The sequence below is a fragment of the Triticum dicoccoides genome, chromosome 6B, assembly GCF_002162155.2.
Source record: "Triticum dicoccoides isolate Atlit2015 ecotype Zavitan chromosome 6B, WEW_v2.0, whole genome shotgun sequence".
Classification (NCBI taxonomy): domain Eukaryota; kingdom Viridiplantae; phylum Streptophyta; class Magnoliopsida; order Poales; family Poaceae; genus Triticum; species Triticum dicoccoides.
Genome location: NC_041391.1, coordinates 518,399,431 through 518,415,604, shown reverse-complemented (window position 1 = coordinate 518,415,604; position 16,174 = coordinate 518,399,431). Strand labels below are relative to the sequence as shown.

Below are 16,174 nucleotides of genomic sequence, written 5' to 3'. Positions count from 1 at the left end.
TACTAGGAAGCAAGCAAACCTAGCGATGCACATGCATGCATATGGAAATCGGTGGATGTACTCCTACTATAACGAAACCAACCCAAACAGCTCAGATGGTAGTGCTGTTTTGGACTGTGACAGGAGGGAGAAAAGGAGAGAACTTGTATGTGCAAGCTAGCGACCCACTGTCAATTTAAGATACACCAGCTAGCGGCCCATTTGTAGGAAAATAACTAAACTACAGTACTGTCTGGCGTTTGCTACTGGCACGATCGGATCATATGTCGGAGCAGTGACTAGCATGAACCGTAACTTTCATGGACCTAGCAACACTGTTTCATGGATTGTCCGTTTCACAGGATTCTTCTTTCTGTGGTGCATGTCCCGCTTCGAATTGCAGGTCTCTCCCTGTGCGCAAAGAAACAGAGGTTGCGTCCGTGTTTGTGCTGTTTAATGATGTTCTCATGAGAGCGAGGGCAATCTTAAAGCATCAAGATCGGTACTAGTACTACGACGATTGTGCAAAATCTTCTAGTCTTATATACAAATATCAGTCCTGGCAGTGGCATGAACCACACAGCAATGCAATAGGTGAATGCCCGACCTAATGATTTTGATCCCCCGTTCGGCAAAAGGTTGTGCGTCCCGTTCTTTTAAAGGCTAGCCATCAAATGCTGGGCACCAACCAAGGATATACGAAAGCCACCTTTCATTTGTATCCCCGCTTTGCCAAAGCAAATGTAATCAGCACGAGAGGCACTATCAAGCAAGTATACTACATACCGAGCTAGCCGGTGTGACCCACCTCAGCAACGGTTTCCTGGCTTACTGTTAGTGTATTGTTGTCATCGTCCTCATGTACGGCGGCCTTGTTTGATTAGACAATGCAAAATGTGCAGAAAACTACGGTTGACCGACCTCCTTGCCGGGCTAGTACGAGACAATCCTTATTAACTAACCCAAAGCAACACCCAAATGTGCAAACTCCAAAGCTAGCTAAGCATTTCCCGGACATGCCGGCCGGGACACCCCCAAACCAAACCACACAAACAACTCACCGAGTCACCGCAGCAGTTTACATGGCAGAAAACGGCTAGCCGGTGCCGGTGCCGGTGCGTGTGTCGCGCGACTGGCAGGCATGGAGGATGCAGAATATGTGCATGCAGCGTCTGGCCCTGCACCCTGCACCACCCTGGACCATGCTAAGATCAGCTAGGCGCTTGGACCCGGCCATGCACGCACCCACCTGACAGGGCCTGTGCAAAAGTGAGTGCGGGTTGATTAAAGGAAACGGCAGGGGGTTTTGTGCAAAAGTGTGTGCCCTGACCGGTACGCACACCTGGCTGCCAATTGTCGAGCTGTGATTGGTCTGGGACTAAATCATCACATGAGGTGCAAGTTGAGGTATAGTGAAGTCAAGTTTTGCAAGTTTGGGACTAAGTCATCACATTCTATGCAAGTTAGGGTACCTGGGGTGCTATTACCTCATATAACATAGACGAACCCCATAGATAAATACTGAACCTGGTCCACATCCAAGCACGACGCGTTTCTTTAACCAATCCGGCCACGTCGCCCTTCCCCTCTTCCATTTTCTTCTTCCGCTCCCCTAGAGAGCCGAGCCGGGTCCCGCACACCCTCTGTCCCTGTCCCCGTGCGTGTGTGGATGGATCACGATTCACGGCCTCACGTTAGTACAGGAGGAGGCGACTGGCGACTCGCTGGAAACATATGGCCAGGACGTTTCGGGCGATTTTTGTAGCGCCAACCCGAGCTTGTGGCCAGGAGCCGCCCATTTGCGGCGACCGCGAAAGCGACGTCTATCCAACCTACTTGCCGCTTCCAGAGCCACGCCGCGTGTCGGGCCCCCGCGGCCCGGCGCCGGCGGGGCCCAGCTGACGTGTCATAAAGCGCACGGAAAGATCACCCGGCCCTCCCTTTTCGTTATCCTCTCGCGATTTTTCTACTCCGTCCACCCGCACAGTCACGAGCGCATGTGCCTGTGGTGCCCCAACAAATCTCGTGGCTGGGATATTTTCGCGGGTTTTTCTTAGGATTTTCCGCTGGAGCACAGGAAGGCCGTCGATGGTCTAAAAACGGCAGCGCTGTTTTTTTCTTCCTCTTGTGGCGATAAGAGAGAAGTGAGCGTGTCCATGGCCTGCTTCAGCATGTGGCGAATGATCGGACGGGATTGAGCAGCCCTATGGTTAAGGCGGCCCTGTGATTCTCTCCGGTGCATGCCGACGCTGCGCGAGCGAGCGAGCACACGTTGCATGCAGGCAGGCAGGCAGGCGCCACGAGCCAGGCGGAGAGGAGAGCACGCGTGCGAGGCCAAGTTTTACGGTGGCGCTGATGCCGCCCGCCGTGGGCCGTGGCAAACGGCACATGAGAGCGAGTGAAGCGGAGGAGGAGCCACAGCCACAAGAACGAGCGGCTCAAACCGCAGGGTTTGGGTTATATTTTTGATTTTTTTCCGCGAGGGCGCCGCGGAAATGGAAAAATCCCGTCCGACGTGGCGCGCCCCTCCATGCTCTTTTTCTCCCGTCCCCTCACTCGCCAGCGCGCTGGGCCCTACGTAACGTAACGTAACGTACCCCTCTCTCTTTTATGCGACTCCTCTATCCTCCTCCCCTCTCCTGACTCCTCTCGTCTCTCGCCTCTTCGCTTCCCCTCTCCTGACTGTCCCTCCGTCCTCGCCCTCTATCGACATTCGGCAACGAGCACCTGGTCTGGCCTGGTCTTGTTCTTGGTGTGGCGACGTCGGGCAGTGCGATTACTTTGTTCTCGCTGGCTGGAGATGGCCTGCACGCAGGTAATTCATCCATGCTTCTTCGGGTCTTTTCCCTGGTGTGGTGAGATTGTTCGTGGACGATCGGGGTTAAAATTAAAATGGCGCTGCTCTAGGAAACGGATTACGGATGCTTATTTGGCCCGTGCTTGCAGGAGAACGCCATGGCAACCGACGAAAGCACGGCGGATCATCGCAGGAGTCGTCCGAGTTCCCACGACATGGATTTATCAGGGGATGACCACGTGCCAAAGGTACCGCAGTTTCCTGCGCAAAACCCGCGTGTTTGTGCTTGCAACCGCCCCCCTGAATCGAACGAATTTGTTGCTCGACCAGGCACGCAAGCCGTACACCATCACGAAGCAGCGGGAGAAGTGGACCGAAGAAGAGCACAAGCGCTTCCTGGAGGCCCTGCAGCTGCATGGCCGCGCCTGGCGCCGCATACAAGGTAACGATCGCGCGCCTGTGGAACAAGGCAACCAATTTTGCACGTTCGGTTCGCTCACCCTTTCTCTGTGCGCGCTCTCGCAGAGCACATAGGTACCAAGACGGCGGTGCAAATCCGGAGCCACGCGCAGAAGTTCTTCTCTAAGGTCGGCTCGCCTTCCCTCACCATCTAACCAACTCACTCATCTCTCGGCCATGATTTTTTCTTATCAGCCACGGGTTTTCCTGATGCCGATTCGCCTCGCGCTCTGCAGGTCACCAGAGAGTCGTCCGGGAGCAGCAGCGGCTCGGGCGCCGCGGCCGCCACGGCGACGGCGGCGATCCAGATCCCCCCGCCACGGCCCAAGAGGAAGCCGACGCACCCGTACCCGCGCAAAGCGGACGACGGCGCGGCGGCCGGCGGTAAGCACGCCCCGGGGCTCACGCATCTGGAGAGGCCTCCTGTGCGGATGGGCGAGCAGGAGGAAGGGTCGCCGACGTCGGTGCTGACCGCGTCGCGGGTCGAGGCCTCGGGTGGCCGCTTCTCCAACAACTCCAGCGGCAGCAGGTCGCCGGTTCCGTCGGCCGCTGGCTCCCTCTACGGCTCGTCGGTGGACAGAGGGGACGGCTGCCTCTCGCCTAATACTAAGGTACCGTATTCTTTTCTAAGGCATTTTATATGGCAAAAGCATGCCATCCAATATCCAATAGCAATATAAAAAAGATAATTACTAATGCGCTCTCGCCTGAAATTCCTTAAATTTCAGCCAATCATCTTAGACTTCAGTTTGCCTTGAGATTAAAATGATTGGCCATACTCAATAGATCTAAAGGTGGTGGAAACTAACGGAATAGCAGAAAATTCCAGTTGCATAGATGCTCTCATTAAAAAAATTTAGATTAGATTAAGGGTCTGTTTAGGGCACATCTAGATGTGATGTGTCCTAGATATTGCACATCTAAGTGACTCACTTAAATTAGAAAGAAAAAGAAAAAAAGACAAAAGAAAATGCTTGCACGAATCTTAGCGTAATTTTTTCGAGAGTAGCTTTAGGAGTGGAAGGCAGCATATCAGTTACAAGAAACTACGCTCACTGCAAACAACGAGAGTAGCACAAACACTATATTAGATTAATTATGAAGAAAGAGCCCAAATTCGAGCCGAGTTTGGCTTCACTCAGCAACTCGTATAAGGATGAGTGGTTTAATAAGAGGATAAAGGCTACACACCACATGGGACATAAACAAGTAATACTGAGTTACTGACATCACTTTGAGAAGAAAACAAACTGCAGACATCCTCCCTGTGAATTATTACCTAACATGATCTGTTCATCTGCTATTTTCTGCAGCTATATGATCTGCTTTAACACCTCCGGCACCTTTCAATTCTAACGCATTTCTGAAATGCCAATTTCAGACTTCAGAGATCACTGCAAATGGTAATGTCAAAGAAGGGTCATGTACAGGATCAGCGACATCAGTCCTTAAGCTATTCGGCAAGAAAGTCGTGGTGAATGATTCATTCCAGAAGCCGAATACCAGCACCGGCAACCCGCAGAATGGTGCGGACGTCGGAACTGAAGCTTCAGACGATACAACCACACAAGGAAGCAGAAACCTACCTTCTGGCGGTGCCACAGAAGGAAGCTCATGGAATCCATGGCCGAGCAACATGCAGCAGTTTGTGTATTTTGTTCCTCAACCGGATGGTTTCGCCACACAATCTGCGGTGCCATGGTTCGGCACCCTGCCTGGTGCAATGTTCTACCAGCAAGCCGTGGCTCCAAATCAGCACCAGCGCCATCGCTCAGAGACCGCAGACCACAAGTTCATGCAGAGGGAAGGATCCTGGACAGGATCAAACACTGGCCCAGGATCAGCTGCGCATAATTCAGATGCTGCCGACTCCCGAGGGAGAGGAAACATCAGCGAGAGCGACAAAACGCTTGTGCCGCGGTTAACAAAGTGCGAGAGCTCTGTTTCGATCAGCCTGCAAAGAGGTTTCATGCCATACAAGAGATGCGCGGCCGAGAGCGAATCGCTGCGGTCGGAGGCGCCCAGAGAGGAGACCGATGGTGAGTTGACGAGGCTGTGCTTGTGACAGCTGAGAAGATTCGACGCGCTCTTCACAGTTTAGATGTTTGCTAGTTTTGCTCTAGACTCTTGAGCTGGTGGTGTGATCTGCAGTGGGAAGAAGCGACCGCTCATCCTGCTGGTTTTGCCTGTCGGTATGTCGCACTTCTCCGAAGCAGCTCGAAGCCGCATTAGATTGAGCATTTCTGGTTCTTGCTCGTGAATATATATATAGTTGGAATCTGTAGTATCCATGCTTTTGTTCTCTACAGAGTGTCTGCAGTTTTCCCCCAAATCGGGAGGCTCAGAGTTCAGTGTTGTTGCCTGTATCAACCTGGGCCTGAGAGAGGGTTGTCGTAGTCTTAACTGCATGTTGTAAGCTAGGCAGGCTTGTATCCACTCTGTAGTCTGCATTCTGTAAAACACATGATGGGCAGAAGACGAACAAACGTCGAATGCTCTGTATATCTAAAGTATAACAACATAATATACCTGGACTTGGGTCTGCGCATTCATCTTCTTTGCAGGAAATGTTTTTAGATAAATTGCAAGGTATTTCTACAGCAATCAGCTTGCCAGTTATGACGAGCTACTTGTTTTTGTCTTGTAGAACATTTTTTTTTTGCCTGGAAACTTGTACTGCCTTATGCACAATGTCGTTGCGGCGGCACCAACAGGGCTAGCGCGGCGACAGCAGCGGCTCAGGTGCGGACGCGACGGAGAGGGAGGCGTAGCCGCGGAGCGCTGCCGAAGTGGGGAGGAGTAGGACAACTGAGGCGGGTCACTGGGAGGCGCCCGGACACCTTCAGTGAGAACCCTTGCGATGCCAAAGTCGCCATTTCTACCTGTGCTAGCATACAGCCATACAGGGGAGCTTCAAAACCAGCCGTCCCGGTACGTCTTTGCTCTCGCACTATGTGACTCAGATCAAGAAGGCAACGCCAATGAATCCACACTACAAACTTACATCCGAGTTCTTAATGATCGGATCACTCAAGAGGAGGCATCATATCCATAATCCAACTCAACTCAGACCTACCCTCTGTATATCATATAGGGGTTAACCATGGGGACCTACTCCCGCTCAACTAGTACAAAGCAAGTGCTAATGTTGCAATTTAGTTATGCAAACTGCCTCTCAGGGACCAAATAATGGTGTCTCGATTCCGTTGCTTCCATCATTCCATCTATTGTCATTACTGAACAGTACCGTCTTTCAGTGTATTTACTACTCCCTTGGTTCACAAAAAGATGTTTTGGATATTTCAATATGGACTACATACGAACTGAAATGAGTGAACAAACACACTAAAACGTGTCTGTATACATCCGATTCACAAAAATGTTAGAACATCTTGTATTTGTGAACAGAGGGAGTATTTGGAATCCATTGCCATTTACAATGCCAGTCGGTTGTCACAGCTGGTTACTCTGTCACCTGTTCCGTGCTGCTGTACTTTGCAAACACCTTGCTCTCGTTCGCTTCCCACCATTTCTGTGCTTCCTTCTCCCCAAAGTGCTTCCGGCTGTAGGATTGTTCGAAAGAGCATATTATCACACAAGTAAATTATCTAGGGAATGTGTGTATCAAAGGCCTTTTTGGAGTTACCTGAACCGGATGCGCTTGACGCCTTTGTTTCCACCAGGGGATGTGACAACGGTCACATACACCCCGCGCTCGATTTGCTCGATTGTGCCATTGGGATCAACAGGAGGAATGGTGGCATCATTTTCCCCGGCATAGGTATTGCTGTTACTGGGTGCTCTTCTGCTATTTCTATGCATGACTGAGCCTTTCGCCACAGCTGCGCTTGAAGACTGTATACGTTCCCTGTCCACTTGCTGATTGTGATCCCTGATGCTGCTCAGCTGTTGAAATTTGCCGGTGACAGGGTTCTTGTCTGGTGGGTCTGGTAATTCTGCTTTTACTGGTTGTCCATCGTTGATGCGGCTTGGTATAGTTATGGAGTTGTATGATTGCTCACCAGCTAAATCAATCTTCTTTGATAAAGTATTCCTCTGCACAATTTGCGCCAGACAACTTATTTTACGTAAATACTCGCACAGTTTCTGAATAGGTTGGGAACTGACATAGGTCAGAGTTATACCTGATTGGTTAAAACCTTTATAATTTCTTTTGCAGCTTTGCACTTCGCTGCTTCATTCATGATAATCAGCCAGGTTTCCTCGACTTTTCGTTTGTACAACTGAACCTTCAGGCTCCTATGCCGGCATTGTTCTGCTAGGGTGGTCACCTGCTTAGATGAGAACAACATAATTATTAAGATCATTGCTTGTGATTTTAAAATAAAAATAAGTTAATAGTTAGTGAAAATATAATGTGTCATTTAAAAGGAGGACAAAAAAAATCTGGCATTGCAAACAACGTTATACTCTATGAATTACCTGTGCTTGAAGCTGTTTTACTTCTCCTAGTAATATATTCTCTGTCGAATCTAATTCTTCTTTCAAATTAGTAGCTGCTTCTGGCATAGAGCCGGTACCTTTTGGGGGCACTGGTTCAGGCATTCTCTGTGGAAGAGAAACTTCGACTGTCTGTTTATTTGGTATGGAACAGCATGGAATGTTGTTTCGTGCACATTTAAATTGACTGGGGCACTCTACTTGCCCCCATCTCTGTGTTTTCAGTTGAACCGGCACAGCCAAGTCCTGATTTCTCTGATTCGAACCCTGTGACGTTGTCATTTTTTCCATGATAGAATTTGCTTCCTTGAATATGCGTGACAACTTTGGTGTATATGGTCTTATTTCTGTTGGAAATGCCTCCTCCTTCTGGATCGCTGATCGTGAACTTAGTGTGCCATGTCCTTCAATCTTCTGCAGTTGAGTGAAACACATATCACAAACACGGTACCTTTTGCTCCTATCTGGTCCAAGAGCTGCCCTTGAAACCTTGTTACTGCTGCAGGAATTGCAGAACATGGAACCACAGTTGTAGCAGTTGTGCTTCTTCCTTGTAAAGGTAAAAGACAACTGACAACTGCTGCATACAGGTTGATCCTTGCCTGAGATAGACCTGTGTAAACAAACCGCAAGAGTGAAACTGGAACCGCAAGCTATACTGTCCACTTGCTTATCTTCCAAGGACTCCACTAGAGTTGGGGAGCTCCTGTCAGTATAGTCACCTAAACCAAGTTGACCTTCTGTGCCTTTGCCCCAGGTATACACCTTTCCATTCATTGTCAAAACTGCGACATGGGAAGAGCCTGACGATATATCTCTGACAAACTCAGTCTTGAGAGGCCCTTCAACTGAACAAATAGATGTGTCACTCAATCGGCGGTTGCCTAATTGTCCGTGTTCCGTGCTTCCAATGGTGAAAACAACACCTGTTATTGTAAGCACGACTGTCAGTGCCTTCGCACAGGATACCTGAGCAAAATCAGAATCATTGAGTGGCTTGACACAAGTCGGTACAAGCTTGGATTTTTTGTCAGCATGACCCAGCTTTCCTTTATCTGCATCACCCCAAGTGAACAGCTTCCCACTAGGAGCATTGCTCTTGACAGTGCCTAATATTTCCACAATGGCAGCTGTGTGCCATGGCCCACATGCCACAGCCTTGGCTCTCAACCCTTTCAGAGACTCTACTTCTTTGGGCCGAGCCACGCTCATCGTGTCGCCATGTCCAAGAACGCCAAATGTTCCGTCGCCATATGTGAACAGTTGACCAGAGGAGGATATGATAGCCGTGTGCCATTGGCCACATGCGATCTTCAGAACCGATACGCCATCCAAAGGATCAAACAGTTTGTGTGGGAACCATTGGCTTCTTTGACACTGATCATCCCACAGACCCAAGCTGTGAGTCCCTTCACCCCACTCATAAAGTTCTCCTGAAATTGCAAGTGCACAGGTGTGCTTTGCCCCTAATGCAATAGCCTTCATATGGATAGAGGTAAGAGATTCGATAATCGTAGGTTCGGAGACACTGACACTCACTTTGTGTCCCAATATCCCACCACTCTCCTTTCCCCAAGAGAAGACCTCCCCTTGCTTAGTAACTATTGCTGCATGTTTCTCTCCACAGGCAACGTTCTGCACGTCAAGAATCTGGGTTGGCTTCAATAACCTTGGAAGTGAAACATTATCTTTTGGTGCATCTCCATTCTCCAACACACTGCCTGGAACTTCTCCCCAGGCAAAGATGTCCTTCAGAGAATCTATTCCACATGCCATGTGTGATCCTTCAGAAGCTTTCAGTTTAGGCATTTGGGTAATTCCCTCCTGAATTTTTGCAGCCACTGGTATATCCATGAAACTGTTTTTAACTCTATTTACCATTTCAGGAGTAATTCTTTCCAAGTAGAAATCTAGGTCTGACCATGTTCTCTGCCTTGGAGTGACGAATGCTTCTGAGCAATCCAGACTGCTCTTCGATACTTTGTTCTGTATCAACCTAGGACTGCCATACAGTGAGTGTACCTTCACAAATAGATACTTCCATAAGTTATCAATTGAATATAACAATTTAAAAATGCTATCAGATGTATCGGCTTATTTAGTACTCCCTCTGTAATTTAATATAAGACATTTTAGATCACTAAAAATAGTGATGATTCCTCAAAAAAAAACTAAAAATAGTGATCTAAAACATCTTGTATTAGTTTACAGAGGGAGTACTCCCTCCGTCCGGAATTACCTGATTCTCAAACGGATGTACGGAGGGAGTAGTTATGAAAAAATATGCAGCTCCACAAAATGTATCATTACCCACTTGACACTACATTAGTCTGGGTGTTACCTAATGATTGTATTATTATTTATATATTTGGAAAATATAATTTATCAAAATGGCCAGAATTGTAACGCTGCTTAACATGTTGGTTATTAATTTCGCAATTTCCTGAGCCGAGCAGTGGGTGGCCGCTGATTAACAGAAAACCAAAAGTTTTACTAAGCGTAATCTAGGAAAGGTCACAAGTCATGGTAAACTCATACTTGAACAAAGTAATCATGTTCTCACATAGAAATCACGACATGCATGGGTTCCAACCTGGGTGAACTTTCTTGTGTCATGCACTGAAAATAGCCTATTCCTTTGCTGAATATAGCTAGGAGGGCTATTTGCGCAACTGTTTATCCGACGGCTGCTTGTTGAATCAACCAAAAGAAGAGGACTATATAGAGCAGATACCAAGGCTGTTAGGCCTAGATACCAGCAGTCAGCTTGGTCCTTGTCTTTGCATATCTGGGAAGACATGATTGTAAATAGATGTTAGAAAAGGCAGTTATACGAGGAACAAAGAGATTCTAAACTCAAGAATTCCAGGCCTAGTAGGAAATACCAAGTCCAGTGAGCATTCACCATTCTTGTATATGACTGACAAGGAGTGATGTTCCTTTTCTGGCCAATGCAAGCGCAAAAGGTTTTCCTGCAAATACAGACATTCTAAGAATATGTATGTCTTTGTATACTTAAATCATAATAATAAGTGTTTGGGGAAGAAAACCACATACCGTTTTCTGTCCGAGAACCACACTCGACACAGAACTCAAGCTCAGACTTTTTTCCCTCTCTTTGGAGTACCATATTAGCAGTTTTTCATCCTGCAGACCGAAAGAAAGAGTTATGTTGGGATATTTTGATAGGCCTTTTATTTTTTCTATACCTGAACTGTTTTACAGTTACAAGTTTCAGTACAATTATAAAATGCATTCTTGGTATGAAAACAGAGAATGCATGACCAATCCTGAAAGCTACATTTGGAGTTATCTATTCATAGCGTGGTTATAAATATATTATGTACTGTAAGATATTTACATGTGGTTGTCAGCAGTAACAAGGCGTGGAGGAGCATGACAAGACGGGACCATATGGACTGATGGAGACAGGTGGGTAAATCAGAAGAAGTTACTAAATGGTGTTGATCATTGCTGAGGTGGGATGATATGGTGAAGAACTTGAAGTCGAAAGCAACTTCTTGACTGTCGGTAATTTACCTTGGTATATGAGTTTCACGTGGGCTTATTTCTGTATCGGTTTGATACTTGACTTTCAATTATTAATAAAAAATATTGCGAGAATTTTCTGTTTGTAGAAAAAGTTCAAAAGTAAATAAACTTGTCCTCTAGTGCATTGTGTACAAATATTTTGCACTGTTGAGTTTAACTGGATTGATCAAATTTCCCATACGTCAAGCCATCAGAAATTTGTAGCACCGCACCTCAGTGTTACTACTCACTACAAATCTATATTTATTTTCATTTTGAGGGAATTATACAGGTTTCTAGTGGTGATTGTACGAAGGTAGTGAAACAACGTTTAAATTTTTGATCTTGTAGTAGTATTCTGTAGTGCCAAAGAGCCTACTCACACATGATAGCCTGAACGGGCAGAACCTGGGCTTCCCTCTCTTCCCGCACTTGAGTAGATGGGCACCTTTCTTGAGAGCAACAATGGCCTGAAGAAAAGAAGTGAGAAATTAAACCATGTAAGCGGAAACTCATGCCATGTGTCTTCTGCAGCATTGCTACTTCTTGTAGTACTCCCTCCGTAAAGAAGTATAAGAGTGTTTAGACCACTACTTTAGTGATCTAAACACTTTTATATTTCTTTACAGAGGGAGTATAAGTGAACACAAAAGGATCCAGGGAAGAAAACTGTGAAATGAGCAACCCAAGCTGTTTCGAGCTTCGAAATATTATGAGACTGAAACGGATCACCGTGTTCTTTCTTCCAAGAAAATGCAGATGGCTGTGGTGAAAATGGTCGCCAAAAACAGCAGGGAGAAGAAGAAGAAGAGATCCGTCTATGCTAACAAGGATGCGGTGAATTACGAGTGGCCAAAGAAGAATCACTTGAGAAGGTCTGGGGCTTAGCAGATAATCAGAAGAGGGTGCAAGATGTGAACACTTGTTGCTTGCTACAACGTACCTGCTCGGCTCCTCTGGGTCCGGAGCTCCTCCCCTCGAGCTCCCCCGCCATTGCCGCAGGAAAAAGATCGGGCAAAAGAAACCTTGGCAGCACCCTGGGGCTAAGCTCGAGCCTCCTTTGGTCAACAGCGGGAGAAAGCGAAAGATGGCGGTGGAGGGACAGAAAGCAAGTGAGAAAGAAGAGGGGGCAGAGCTTGGTGAGGGAGAGAGGAAGCGAAGGAAGAAGGCGGGCTGAGGCGCTGTGAGCGGAGGCAGCTCCGGGACCCGGAAAAAGGAAACAGTGGCGATTGTTGCCGCGTGTGTTTAAAGATGACGGACGGGGAAGAGACCCGAGCCTGCCTGCCTGGTGTGCTTTGCTTTGCTTTGCTCGACACACGCAGACACGGTTGCAGAGGTAAATCCTATTCATTCATTTCTCTCTGTTGATTGCAGCACGCCCTGCAACCTACTCCCTCCGTTCCTAAATATTTGTCTTTTTAGGATTTCAAATGGACTACCACATACGGATGTATATAGACACATTTTAGAATATAGATTCACTCATTTTGCTCCGTATGCAGTCACTTGTTAAAATCCCTAAAAAGACAAATATTTAGGAACGGAGGAAGTACTTATTGCTACAATGTCGAATCTGTTTGCTTGTAGTTTACTACTCCATTTACCATGCGGCCGTATGGGCAGGGCTGGCCTTTAGCTTTCTCCATCTGTTGGCGTGCGATGAGAGAGGGAGACTGTGAGAGGAAGCGGCTGTTTGTTTCTGTAGTAGTACATCTGTTGCTGTTTTCTCCTTTTGCGCGAGGCACATCTGTGGCTGTAGCCCGCGTAGCCTCTGCTTCATAATCTTGGATTCATTTCCTGTCAAATCTCAGGATCTGTCACGATTGCCTACTACAAGGCCCGAAAAGCCCCGGTCCGTGCTGGCATCTGACGGCGCACCACCGCCATGGATTAGCACAAAATCTGGCACCTGATTTCCGTTTTCTCATCACCCTCTTCAGCATCCCGGCGAACGCGAAGCCATCATCAGCCCAGCGTAGGATGATCGTGCGTGTCCCTGCACATGTGGAGAAGACCACGCAGCGTAGGCAGGCGCTGCCCCCGTCCGAGTCAGCACAGCGGCTGCGCGGCTGGTCCATCTCTCTCTCTCGTCCGCAAACGAGTGATGTCGCCTTGGACGCTTTGCTGCCCGTGCGTGAGAACGGCGCTGCTGCAACGAGCGAACAGCAGCAGCGAGTACTGATTGCTCTGGCGCCGTGCGTGTATGTATCCCTAGTACTAATAACTGAGTACGTATTATGACAGGATAGCTGGACGTAGTTACTATGCATACACTACCGGAGTAGTGGTGCCTTTATGCACGACATTCCTCTTTATTGACCATTTATGATTTTGCAGTGTGCACTGTGCAGAGGTGCTGCTACTGGCGCTTCTTGCCCGTGTGCATCTCCAGGATTTTCTACGGTGGACTTTTAACAGGCAAGTTCAAACACCTAAAAATTCCGAATAAAAATTGAGTTGGAAACTCCTAAATTATAATGCTTCCTTTGGTTTACATGAATTCTGTAGGACTTCTATAGGAATTTTCTTCTTTCTAGAATCACTTGGTTCGTATGAATGAATTCATATTCCTATGTAGAATTGGGTTTGCCGGAGCATGGGTGGATCGGTCCATCCCCCGCCTTTGTTGCGGTCCACCCTTGCACTTCGTTTGGTGGGCCTACACAAGCTAAGTTGCGGTCTTCATCATTGTCGCCCAGTACCACTCCGCCGGCACCACGTGTTCTACCTACTGCGTCGACCTCGCCTTCAACATCTACCGTACCTGTTGCTGCTCCTACTTCACCTACAGTCCGTTCAGAGGCACCAATGGCTCTGTCTGAAGGGATGTTCACTCCCCTTCGATGTAGTAGCCGTTACCTCGTCTCCGTTGACGGCTATTCTTTGACCGACGAGCACAATATGGATAAGGCAATGTGCTGCCAGGCTGAGCGCAATTTGGACTCCACGGAAGGTACTACATTTGCGAAATCTTTTCTTTCCTTTCAGATACTCATATTGCTTCTACCTTAAGAATGACAGTGTCTATATGGGGAAGAATGATAATGAAGTGAATCTATTGTTGGGGGTGCTCAAACTTATGGAGATCGACCGCTTAAAGGTTTCTCTAAAATGTCCGAGCACCCTACCTAACCCCGATACTGAGGAGGAGGAGACAGATGCCACATATGATGGTCCACTTTCCCCCCACTTGGTTGGTGTGGTTGCTAGGAATGTCATAGTTAGTGCATTTCAACTTCAATTAACTTGTAATTGTTGCATCGTGTCAATTTTGAAAACAAACGTTTCCATGTCATGCATTGTATATCATGATTGTGTTGATATCTTTACGTAGTAGTAAATGCATCGTTTGCTCTTCCCCGGTTTTTCTGCTTCTTCTCGGATAGGTTTCGGAGACGACGAGAGCAACAAGCAAGATTTGAGCAGTGCCAAAGAACCAATGTAGGCAAGCAAAACCTCATTTCATCACGTTGATATCCCATTTGTCTAAAGTTTATAGTGGTATTTTCCCCTGCTATATTTGCATTCATTATTTACTATGTTAGCAGTAGTTAGAGTTAATGCTATCGTTTGCATGACCTGATTATTGTAACCCTATATTCCCGATTCGTACAATCCTAGCATGATTAAGAGTTGCTTGTGCTTAGCTAGTGTTGTGCTTAGTCATGTTGTGCTAGTGGCCGTGTCGTAATTTACCCTTTTTTCTGCGAGTGAAAAAATTGTATTACTCAATCACCGACAGATTACAATCAACAGAGGCTAGCTCAACCGCAATAGAGGGACCAGAGCCGATCCAAGTCATGGTTCTACCCTCAACTCGAGAAAAATTTGCTAGACTATCGCTAACCTTATTTTGTGAGCGGCTAACATGGGTAATACAATTTTCTTGAAGAGAAAAAAGATATCCAATCTCTTTAATTAAAGAAGCATAAATCGATCTATCGTGTTCTCGACCTTGGATCATCTTAACTACAACTGATGAGTCCAGCTCAATAATAACTGGGAGATCACTCCTCTGGATTGCCAATGATAATCCTTCCATGCATGCACACAACTCTGCCTCTAGTGCTTCACGACACGAGAATAACTTCCTGCAAGCAGAAAAGATGATACTCCTTCAGAGTCTCGCAGTACCATACCTGCTCCTGCACTATCCACAACATACGATCCATCTGAATTTAGTTTGACCCAACCAGCCGGTGGAGGAGCCCAAAGAGGCGAGGGTTCCACATTCTGATTCGGTCTTTTGTGTAGCAAATGATCATAAGAAATAACCGTTTTTCCTTTCAGTGGGTCAAAATTTGAATTCACCTTAATAGCAACTAACGACTCAAGATAACTAACGAGGAATTTCTTGGAAACTTCAAGTGGGGGTGGCTTCTTTAGATGAACTATCTCATTCTGTATGAACCAACAATGCAATAGAGTCATGAGCAGCCTGCTTCTCTCAATTCTCTCAATCACAGATAGGGGTTCCAATATATGAAATTGCCATTCCTTCCCAGTATGCTTGACCTGATCCAAAGCCGGTAGGTGCCATACTTCCAACATGTACTTCCAGAGTTCATGGCCTCTTGGGCATCTGTATAAGGGATGAAAATTATCCTCGGGTTCTATACCACATACTGGACACATACTAGTAGTCTCGAGTGTTCGTTTGTATTTGTTTTGCCAGGTTGGAAGGGAATCCGAGACAATTCGCCAATCAAAGTTTCGAACTGTAGGCGGGACTTCAGCAGACCAAATGAATTTCCACGTGGATCGTTGGCTGTTTGGAACTGAACTTGAGGCACTTGCATTGTCTCTGTTTGCTTCTTCAAAAGCAAACTCATATGCGTTTTTTACAGAAAACAGTCCAAATCTACCCGGTCGCCAAGCCAAGGTGTCGTCCTCATGCCTTGGAGATGCTCTTATTTTCAGAATCTCGCTCACATCACAAGGCAGAAA

General features: G+C 47.1%; 2 protein-coding genes and 1 long non-coding RNA gene across 3 annotated transcripts; 2 read left to right on the top strand and 1 right to left on the bottom strand.

Moving 5' to 3' along the window:
• The first annotated feature begins 2,148 nt into the window (after nucleotides 1-2,148).
• LOC119323173 (protein REVEILLE 1-like) lies at nucleotides 2,149-5,787 on the top strand. Its single transcript, XM_037596759.1, has 6 exons — nucleotides 2,149-2,794; nucleotides 2,926-3,024; nucleotides 3,107-3,218; nucleotides 3,302-3,363; nucleotides 3,472-3,846; nucleotides 4,617-5,787. The coding sequence occupies exons 1-6, from the start codon at nucleotides 2,780-2,782 to the stop codon at nucleotides 5,298-5,300; spliced, it is 1,347 nt and encodes a 448-aa protein (XP_037452656.1). The 5' UTR covers nucleotides 2,149-2,779; the 3' UTR covers nucleotides 5,301-5,787.
• Nucleotides 5,788-6,186: 399 nt separating this feature from the next.
• LOC119323172 (PH, RCC1 and FYVE domains-containing protein 1-like) lies at nucleotides 6,187-12,424 on the bottom strand. Its single transcript, XM_037596758.1, has 9 exons — nucleotides 12,171-12,424; nucleotides 11,611-11,697; nucleotides 10,754-10,843; nucleotides 10,582-10,668; nucleotides 10,290-10,484; nucleotides 7,679-9,718; nucleotides 7,381-7,527; nucleotides 6,882-7,291; nucleotides 6,187-6,798 (listed from the first exon to the last, which is right to left on the bottom strand). The coding sequence occupies exons 1-9, from the start codon at nucleotides 12,219-12,221 to the stop codon at nucleotides 6,699-6,701; spliced, it is 3,207 nt and encodes a 1,068-aa protein (XP_037452655.1). The 5' UTR covers nucleotides 12,222-12,424; the 3' UTR covers nucleotides 6,187-6,698.
• LOC119323174 lies at nucleotides 9,414-11,290 on the top strand. Its single transcript, XR_005156161.1, has 3 exons — nucleotides 9,414-9,509; nucleotides 9,583-9,708; nucleotides 11,074-11,290. It is a non-coding gene; the product is annotated as an uncharacterized LOC119323174 (long non-coding RNA).
• Nucleotides 12,425-16,174: the final 3,750 nt, after the last annotated feature.